The sequence below is a fragment of the Squalius cephalus genome, assembly GCF_949319135.1.
Source record: "Squalius cephalus genome assembly, chromosome: 20".
NCBI classification, from domain to species: domain Eukaryota; kingdom Metazoa; phylum Chordata; class Actinopteri; order Cypriniformes; family Leuciscidae; genus Squalius; species Squalius cephalus.
The window spans coordinates 32,868,682-32,879,658 of record NC_137141.1 but is presented as its reverse complement, the minus strand read 5'-3'; the positions used below and the strand labels follow the sequence as shown (position 1 = coordinate 32,879,658).

General features: G+C 40.8%; 1 protein-coding gene across 1 annotated transcript in view; it reads left to right on the top strand.

The window, feature by feature from the left end:
• Positions 1-10,730, top strand: part of LOC307147650 (uncharacterized protein) — a 15,932-nt gene extending 5,202 nt beyond the window's left edge. Inside the window, exon 4 of the mRNA XM_079852556.1 lies at positions 5,322-10,730. Within this exon, the coding sequence (XP_079708682.1) occupies positions 5,322-6,451 (1,130 nt within the window). The 3' untranslated portion in view covers positions 6,452-10,730. The remainder of the gene's footprint in view (positions 1-5,321) is intronic.
• The last annotated feature ends 247 nt before the right edge of the window (positions 10,731-10,977 follow it).

The following is a 10,977-nucleotide window of genomic DNA, read 5'->3' as shown; positions in this document are numbered from 1 at the left end:
GCGTTTACACCATCTAGCGATGTATCTAATGAATAAAATGAATCATGATCACGGATGAGGTCATTTAATTGTTTTTGTATTACCTGCATGTCTGATTGTATTATTTTATGTCATCATAATTATTGAACTGCAAGGACCGTGAAATGTTATGCTATATTATTACAGGCATGTGTAATTCATATCTATTAAAAGTACACACTTAAATGTTTATAAAGGTATATGGCTCATAAATGTGTGACAAGTATTCGCTGAGTTTTGTTTCAGTTTATAGACGTGCTCAAGAAAAAAAAGTTCACCGCGACGGAGAAGCAGAACGCACACCCTGTTTATTTTCTTTATTTTAAAAAAGCACAATGTTTTGATTTGATTGTAAGTGGACACATACAAAAATAGAAATATCACAGATTCTTTTTTTATATTTCTTTTTTCTGTATGACCATAAATGACGGAGTAATTTAAGTTTATAGTGCTACAATGTGGAGAAAATCCAGCAAAACGCGCCCGCGCGTTTGCCGACTTCAGAGGATTAAAATAATTTTTACTGTAACTATTATGTTACTGGTACAATAAAAAATAATTGATTTGCTTACCTGTCTATCAATACACTCGCGAGAGCAGAGTCTCTGTCTGTCAAGTCCAAGATTGTCGCGCAGCTCTCTCCATCTCGAAAACGCCGATTTTTATCCGGTTTTATTCCTCCGTTTGTCACACAGTCTGCGTGTATCCGAATATGGACGCTTTCGCTTTGTTGCCACTTCAATACTCGCCAAAGAGTAATCGTAAGCCATAACAGCTATAACCATACAGTATGGATAACGCTATAACCACCACTTCCGCATTTGACCATGTGATATTCCGGTGTGGTGGAACATCACATCATGAATGTAGACGGGCTCTGATCACATGGTCCACACCGGAAAAAAATAATAGAGCGGACATTGCGTCACTAAGAGGCGACATTTCTTTTCCGGGACGGCCAGTTATTTAAAATCTGAATTTCTCTGAAATAAAAAATCTTTGGAGACTTTTGAGATATTGTAAGTACACAACTGGAGGAAATATATCACACTGTGCAAGTTATTTTCGGATATTTTATTGCAAAATTGTTACATATTAGAGCTTTAAGCATACATATATCACAATAAAAAAAATAAAAAAAAAGTACAGAGAGCAGTTTAATGTAAAAGAGGGTTCAGCCCTTGTCCCTCGTATGATGGCAGGAAGACACATACTGCGCTGCCAGGAGAACACACTCTTCTTTCTCTCCCAGAATATAAGACAGTTTGTCTATGAGGCTCGCTTGTTGGAACTGGGGTAAAATCTGAGCTATTCGTGTGAAATAAGAGTCTCTGATGTGTTTATATTTGCTGCACTGGGTGAGGAAGTGCAGCTCGTCCTCTACGACTCCATCAGTGCAGTGTGAACACAGTCTGAGCTCTCTGGCTCTCCAGCTCGGCTTGTGCCGGCCCGTCTCCACACACAGACTATGGTCACTAATGCGATACCTCGTCAGGAGCTTTCTCTGACCATAGTTACTGATATCGGTCAGGTATGGAGCCTATTTATAATCAGACTTTATTTTGTGGAAGTATTTTAATTTATTTACTTGTGTGACCTTTATCTGCCAGTCTTGTATGTATTCTTCTTTGGTTATGTTCCCTATTTCTTTTACTTTTGCGTGTCTGAACTGAATTGTTGGATTAAGTTGGTGTTTTTCCACTAAATGTGTCATGGGGTCGCTCTCGGGGTGTCCTGCCCTGTGTCTGAGAGCGCAGTGATGGTAACTCTCTGTCTGGGCGTCTGATAGATGGAACCAGAACTTTGCGGCTCTCTTCTGGATCTCAGATAGGAGAGGGAATCTGCCTAATTCTGCCCGGCAACCCAGACTCGGAGCGTTTCTGTGAGTTCCCAGGATGTTCTTGCAGAACTCAAGGTGGAAAGTTTCCACAGGGGTTTTGTCCCATGAATCGTAATTTAGTTTAAATTTGGGGCCCCAGATTTCACAGCCGTATAGGAGGATGGGTTTGATGATGCTGTCGAAGATTTTCAGCCACAGTTTAATGGGTGGGTTAAATTTGAACAGGGGTTTTCTTATACTATAATAAGCTCTACGTGCTTTATCAGTCAGATCTTTCTCTCTCTCTCTCTTTCTCTCTCTCTCTCTCTCTCTCTCTCTCCCTCCCTCCCTCCCTCCCTCTCTCCCTCCCTCCCTCCCTCCCTCCCTCCCTCTCTCCCTCCCTCTCTCCCTCCCTCCCTCCCTCCCTCCCTCTCTCCCTCCCTCCCTCCCTCCCTCCCTCTCTCCCTCCCTCTCTCCCTCCCTCTCTCCCTCCCTCCCTCCCTCTCTCCCTCCCTCCCTCCCTTTCTCTCTCCCTCCCTCCCTCCCTTTCTCTCTCCCTCCCTCCCTTTCTCTCTCCCTCCCTCTCTCCCTCCCTCTCTCCCTCCCTCTCTCCCTCCCTCCCTCCCTCCCTCCCTCCCTCCCTCTCTCCCTCCCTCCCTCCCTCTCTCCCTCCCTCCCTCCCTCTCTCCCTCCCTCTCTCCCTCCCTCTCTCCCTCCCTCTCTCCCTCCCTCCCTCTCTCCCTCCCTTTCTCTCTCCCTCCCTCCCTTTCTCTCTCCCTCCCTCCCTCCCTTTCTCTCTCCCTCCCTCCCTTTCTCTCTCCCTCCCTCTCTCCCTCCCTCTCTCCCTCCCTCTCTCCCTCCCTTTCTCCCTCCCTTTCTCCCTCCCTCTCTCCCTCCCTCTCTCCCTCCCTCTCTCCCTCCCTCTCTCCCTCCCTTTCTCTCTCCCTCCCTCTCTCTCTCCCTCCCTCTTTCCCTCCCTTTCTCTCTCCCTCCCTCTTTCCCTCCCTTTCTCTCTCCCTCCCTCTTTCCCTCCCTTTCTCTCTCCCTCCCTCTCCCTCTCCCTCCCTCTCTTTCTCTCTCCCTCCCTCTCTCTTGCCTCTTTCTCACATATCCATCCATATATATATAATTATTTGATGCTCCATCCCATTCCATCTCCCACAGCCCACCTGGCGCTGCATGTTCAACTCCACTGGACCCTTAAATCTGGAATAGACCAAAGCATCCTTATTCTATATTAGCCTAAATCCTTTCACTTAATCCAGTAGTATATATGTATTCTATTAGTATTCTGTATCCTACTCTATCTCTATTAAAATCATAACCTAACAAATATGCCAAATCCTTATTAACCTTCCCTCTTTCATTTAAATATGATATCAATTCCTCATCATACCTTTTACAATCATATATCACATGCTCCACTGTTTCTTTCTCCCCACAATTCTCACATAAACCAGTCTCATGAACTCCAATTATTCTTGAGTGTCCAAGTCTCATCAAGTCTCATCATCATTTATACTTTTCTTAGAATCTACGATTTTTTTATATTATGTAAATGCTGCCCCTTATTATCTGTATTCCTTTTTCTTGCCACTCTTTAATAATATTTTCCTTAATAATAGATTTAACTTCACTTTTACTTAATGGAACATTAAAATCTATTTCTTCCCTTTTTAAAGCATTTTTTTTTTGCTAATTCATCAGCATATTCATTACCAGCTACTCCTTCATGCGCTGACACCCAGCAGAATCCAACTGCTACTCCTTTCCTTTGTATATTTCGCACATTAAATCTTCTCTAGAAGTACAATGAGTAAATAGTGATGTTAAGACAGAAGCAGAGTCAGAGCATATCACTATTCTGTCTGGCTTTACCTCCTCTACCCACGTTAATCCTATTATAATAGCGACCATTTCCACAGTATATATTGACAGTTTAGATGCTAATCATTTAGATATTGATATTTTAAACTCTGGACTATACACTCCTATTCCTGTAATCCCTGTTCTTGGGTCTTTAGATCCATCAGTATAGATGTGCATACTTGCATAGAATCTTTCCTGTATGTACTTAACATGGTATTTAATCATACCCATTTCCTCCCATTCCCGTTTCTTATCTAATATTCCTAAATCAATTTTGAACTCAGAAATAATCCATTTCAATACCTCTCCCCATACAGGTGACACACTACATTCAATATTTGCAATCTGATATTTTTCTGCTAACTGATTTATCTTCCTGATTTATCTTCCAAAGACAATTTAACTCTCCGTAATCCCAATGGCATTTCATTCGCCTCTACTAATAATGCATTGACTGGTGTTGTTGCTCCTAAGCATATTCTAAGAGCTCTATATTGTATCCTATCTAGACTTCTTAATAATGATTCTGATGCTGACCCATAAATCATGCATCCATAATCAATTGTAGATCTGATCAAGGCTTGATATATTCTTAGCATTGAGTCTCTTTCTGCTCCCCATTCTTTCCCAGCTATTGCCCTCATCACATTTAAGATCCTCCTGCATTTTTTATTATTTCCTCAATATGTTTAGAGACTTTGTTTAAAGAGCGCATTCGCGACCTCTCCTTGCAGCACCTTCTCCCCGCTAGACTCTCTCTTTCGTTCATCATTTTGAATTAATTTATGGTTAATGGGCGCTCGAGTAGTTGATTGTTTCCGACAGCGCCGACTAGCGGTTGAAGTAGTCGATCTCTCAACTACTCATCTAGTCTGTGCAAGCACTAGTAAAAATAGGCAGGTAGCGAAGAGTCCTAAAAAAAAAAAAATTCCATTTGAAAGCATAGATCCATACAATCTATCAATAATGTGATTTGTTAAACATAAATAGGCCTAAATTCATATCAATTTTGACAGGAATTAAAATGAGGCTGTATAGGGATAAAAGTAAAGTTGGTAGACAAAAACCCAGTAAAACAGTTTTGAAAGTTGTGAGTTTTGAAAGTTATGTGATCTATGACCTTTATACACTCTGCATCCTATTGTAAAGACTGCAAGTCTATTCCTCATAGCCATGTTTTCAGCCACATAAAAATCTGAATTTGTCACAAAAGTCATAATTTCCCTTACATGGTTACTTTGAATTTGTTCATCAGGAAATTATGTAAAATCAAAAAGGCAAGATGCATTATAGGTTAGTTTTTGCTACATTTAAATTTACATTACTTTTCCAAGCTTTTAAGTTTAAATCAAGTCTAAGATATTGACTTAATGACATATAGTAGTATTTAGTTGTATTTGGACTCTCTTTTACTCAGACTTGACTCAAACTTGATTGACTAGGACCCACCACTAATTTCTGGTTTATGATTTAATGATGAAAGGGCAATCTTGTCATATAAAGATAAACTGAATTACTATTTTTCCCAACATAGCAATCAACTAAGTATGAACCTCTTTAATCCCAGTAACCATTATACTGATCAAAATAAATAGATTCTGCCTTCTCTTGCCAGTGTTTTTTCCAGTGTTCCAGTGTTGGACCAGGTCCACCGCCTCTGAGAGTGACACTACCTCTCCTACTGCATCTGCGACTCCCAGTACAACTGAGACTGCATCTGTGAGAGACATTCCATCTGAGATTCCCACTGCATCTGAGAGAGACACAGCATCTGAGAGAGACACAGCATCTGAGAGAGACACAGCATCTGAGAGAGTCACTGGCTCTGAGAAAGACACTGCATCTGAGAGAGACACAGCATCTGAGAGAGACACAGCATCTGAGAGAGACACTGCATCTGAGAGAGACACAGCATCTGAGAGAGACACTGCATCTGAGAGAGACACAGCATCTGAGAGAGACACAGCATCTGAGAGAGTCACTTTATCTGAGAGAGACACAGCATCTGAGAGAGTCACTGGCTCTGAGAGAGACACAGCATCTGAGAGAGACACAGCATCTGAGAGAGTCACTGGCTCTGAGAGAGACACTGCATCTGAGAGAGACACTGCATCTGAGAGAGACACAGCATCTGTGAGAGACACTGCATCTGAGAGAGACACAGCATCTGAGAGAGACACAGCATCTGAGAGAGACACAGCATCTGAGAGAGTCACTGGCTCTGAGAGAGACACTGCATCTGAGAGAGTCACTGGCTCTGAGAGAGACACTGCATCTGAGAGAGACACTGCATCTGAGAGAGACACAGCATCTGAGAGAGTCACTGGCTCTGAGAGAGACACTGCATCTGAGAGAGACACAGCATCTGAGAGAGTCACTGGCTCTGAGAGAGACACAGCATCTGAGAGAGTCACTGGCTCTGAGAAAGACACTGCATCTGAGAGAGACACTGCATCTGAGAGAGACACAGCATCTGAGAGAGACACTGCATCTGAGAGAGACACAGCATCTGAGAGAGACACAGCATCTGAGAGAGTCACTGCATCTGAGAGAGACACAGCATCTGAGAGAGTCACTGGCTCTGAGAGAGACACAGCATCTGAGAGAGACACTGCCTCTAAAGTGAAACTGAGTCTGACACTGTCTCTGGGAATCTCACTGCATCTGAGAGAGACACAGATATTCTCACTGCGTCTGAGAGAGACACTGCATCTGATATTCCGCAGGATATTCTTCTTTATTTAATTATTTTTCTCACGCCTTTTACGACTCCATCAAACAACTTCGGTGAGTAGGATCAGTCAACAAACACGGTAAGTCATGTCATCTTCTCCTCTTATTATTACTTGCACCTCATGCAACATGTTTATCATATCCTTCTCTGTCAGCATAGGATTTACATGTGATAAATGCAGGGAGATAGTAAAGCTGACGGGGGAAGATTTCAGAACTAGAGACACGCATCCAAACTTGAATCGAGGATAGTAAGAATGCAAGGGCTTTAGGTACTGCTTTGGATGCGACTAGCTGAGTGAACTCTGTACATTGTTAAAAGCACTGTTTAAATTGAATATAACATGATATGACAAAACATGACAATCTGGGGCTCAGGTCAGGAAGCAGACAGACTGGCTTAACCGACCGTCTGCTGGCTGTCTCACGTCACCAAGGTCAGATCCAATCACATAGAGCCTCTTTCACCTAGCTATCATCACATAGAGACTGTGTCTGTTCCCCGAATTTGGAAATTAAAAAAAACACGTTTCAACCCATCTAAGGTTAAAAATGTAATTGATGTTCAACAAATAAAAAACAGCTATAATACAGATGAGCAAATGATAAAGCTTGGGTTGCTGAATATTCAATACCTTACTTCAAAAGCACTTATTGTTGATTATATGATTACTGACTATAATCTAGATGTGCTGTGTTTGACAGAAACCTGGCTAAAACCAAACGATTACATTACTTTAAATGAGTCCACCCCGCAAGATTACTGTTATAAACATGAACCTCGTGTGAAACGCAAAGGGGGAGGTGTCACTGTAATTTATAGTAATATTTTCAAAATCACTAAGAAATCTAGTTTTAAATATACTTCTTTTGAAGTGTTGGTGCTTAATGTAATAATATATAGTGTAAATGACAAATGAGGTTTGAGATTTGGGCTGGCTACTGTATACAGGCCACCAGGGAACCATAAAGATTTTATCAAAGAATTTACTGACTTTCTATCAGTTACTATTGGCTGCAGATAATGTACTAATTGTTGGTGATTTTAATATACACATCGATAATGAAAAAGGTGCATTGGGATTGGCATTTAAAGACATTCTGAACTCTATTGGAGTTAGACGACACGTGTCAGGACCTACTCATTGTCGTAATCATACTCTAGATCTAATATTATCACACAGAATAAATGTTGATGCCATTGAAATTCTGCAGCAAAGCGATGACATCTCAGATCATTATCTAATCTCATGTAAATTACATTTAGCCAAGGCTGCAAAGCAGAATCTGTGTTACAAATACGTGAGACCTATCACTTCTGCCACTAAAGATTACTTTATTAATAATCTTCCTAATCAGTTTCATCATCTCAGCATCCCGGATAGCTTAGAGGAACTCGATATTGCAACAGAAACTTTTAACTCTCTCTTTTTCAGCACTTTAGACACAGTTGCTCCGTTGCACTTTAAGAAGATTAAAGAAAATAGTCCAACGCCGTGGTACAACGAGCACACTCAGGCACTTAAGAGAGCAGCCAGAAAAATGGAGCGCAACTGGAAAAAAACAAACCTAGAAGTATTTCACATTTCATGGAAAGAGAGTTCGATTGCATACAGAGGGGCCTTAAAAGCTGCTAGATCTGCTGATTTTTCAACCCTATTTGAAGAAAATAAACAAAACCCTAGGTATTTATTTGAAACAGTGGCTAAACTAATGAAAAAGAAGGCTTCAAGCCCAGAAATTTCCAAGCAACACAGCAGTAATGACTTTCAGAACTTCTTCACTTATAAGATTGATAATATCAGGGACAAAATTATAACTATGAAACCGTCTACTACAGTATCGCATCAGGGAGTGCATTGTAGTCTCCCTAAGGAAAAATTTGATTCATTTATTGCTATAGGAGAGGAAGAATTCGCTAAACTCATTAAATCATCTAAACCGACAACATGTATGTTAGACCCTATACCGACTTAGCTACTGAAAGAGATGCTTCCAGAGGTCATAGATCCTCTTCTTACTATCATCATTTCATCTTTGTCTCTAGGATACGTACCAAAAACCTTTAAGCTGGCTATGATTAAACCGCTTGTTAAAAAAACGCAACTTGATCCTACAGAATTAGTCAATTACAGGCCGTTCTCGAATCTACCCCTTCTGTCAAAGATACTAGAAAAGGCAGTATCTTCACAACTATGTTCCTTTTTAGAAAGAAATGATATCTGCGAGGATTTTCAGTCAGGATTTAGACCGTACCATAGTACCGAGACAGCTCTCATTAGAGTCACAAATGATTTGCTCTTATCATCCGATCGTGGTTGTATCTCTCTATTAGTGTTACTCGGTCTTAGTGCTGCATTTGACACTATTGACCACAACATTCTTTTAAATAGACTTGAAAATTATGTTGGCATTAGTGGAATTGCATTAGCATGGTTTAAATCATACTTATCTGACCGTTATCAGTTTGTAGCAGGAAATGAAGAGATGTCTTATCAATCACAAGTTCAGTATAGCGTACCACAAGGCTCAGTACTAGGACCGCTGCTGTTCATTCTGTATATGCTACCATTAGGAGATATCATTAGGAAGCATGGCATTAGCTTTCACTGTTATGCCGATGACACTCAGCTCTATATTTCTTCACAACCTACCGAAAACTACCAATTCACAAAATTAACGGAATGCAGAGCTGATAAAAAAAATTGGATGACTAGTAATTTCCTTCTACTAAATTCTGAAAAAACAGAGATTCTAATTATTGGACAAAAAACTCCCACACGTAATAACCTAGAATACCGTCTAACACTTGATTAGGAACCTGGGTGTGCTCTTTGATACCAATCTTTCATTTGAAAGTCACGTGTCTAGTATCTGTAAAACCGCATGTTTCCATCTTAAAAATATATCTAAATTACGCCATATGCTCTCAATGACAAATGCGGAACAAGTAGTTCATGCGTTCATGACCTCAAGGCTAGATTATTGTAATGCTCTACTGGGTGGTTGCCCTGCACGCTTAATAAACAAACTACAGCTGGTCCAAAACGCAGCAGCTCGAGTTCTTACCAGAACCAGGAAGTGTGACCATATTAGCCCTGTTCTGTCAACACTGCATTGGCTCCCTATTAAACATTGTATGAATTTTAAAATATTGCTGATTACTTACAAAGCACTAAATGGTTTAGCTCCGCCAGTACTTGAGCGAGCTCTTAACACATTATAGTCCTTCACGTCCATTGCATCTCTAAATTCCGGCCACTTGATTATACCTTAGAATATCAAAATCAACTGCTGGCGGTAGATCCTTCTCCTATTTAGCACCAAAACTTTGGAACAGTCTTCCTACCATTGTCCGGGAAGCAGACACACTCTTGTCAGTTCAAAGCTAGACTAAAAATACATCTCTTTGACCTAGCATACACTTAACACATTATAGACTTCTATAATTCAATGTTAGGCTGCATAGATCAGGTCATCCGGAACCGTGAACACTTCCCATAAATCCTGATGTACTCGTTACATCATAAGAAGAATGGCATCTATGCTAATTTTAGTGTTTTTGTTTATCCCGAGGTTTTCCCGCAGCCTGCCGGATCCAGGCTGTATCCAGATCTGATGAAGGACCTGCGCCTGGACCTGATGTCATAGCGGGGTGCTGAAGTGCCAACTAGTTTCTCCTTATGGAGGATCCCTTTACCACTCTACAGATAAAGCGTTGTCGGGAAAATTCGGTTCGCGTATCTACCCCGAAGTGATACAATTCTGTATCAAACTGTTAAGGCCAGACAAGTAGTTTTTTAAGGCTTGGTTTGTAGGGAATAACAAACCTGCACACATATATTCAAACGCGCATACCAATAGACTGAACTCGTAATACGCATGTGCACGCCATCAGCATTCTCACAGGTTTCGCGTTTAAAGTCTGTGTAGTTTCCTGTTAAAACAGTGTCGTGTTAGCGGCCCCTAGGTTAATAACTAATGATCGTTGCGACCGAAGTGAATCAATCAAATTAACTTTAGCTGGAAAATAACTTTATTCAAGAACTGCTATAAAGCCAAAACAATCTCTGTTACTTTAAACTATCCTTGTATCTCTGTAAAGCCGCTTTGGAACAATCTACATTGTTAAAAGCGCTGTTTAAATGAAGATGACATGATATGAAAAAACATGACAATCTGGGGCTCAGGTCAGGAAGCAGACAGACTGGCTTAACCGACCGTCTGCTGGCTGTCTCACGTCACCAAGGTCTATCATCACATAGAGACTGTGTCTGTTCCCCGAATTTGGAAATCCAAAAAAAAAACCGTTTCAACCCATCTAAGGTTAAAAATGTAATTGATGTTCAACAAATAAAAAACAGCTATAATACAGATGAGCAAATGATAAAGCTTGGGTTGCTGAATATTCGATCCCTTACTTCAAAAGCACTTATTGTTGATTATATGATTACTGACTATAATCTAGATGTGCTGTGTTTGACAGAAACCTGGCTAAAACCAAACGATTACATTACTTTAAATGAGTCCACCCCGCA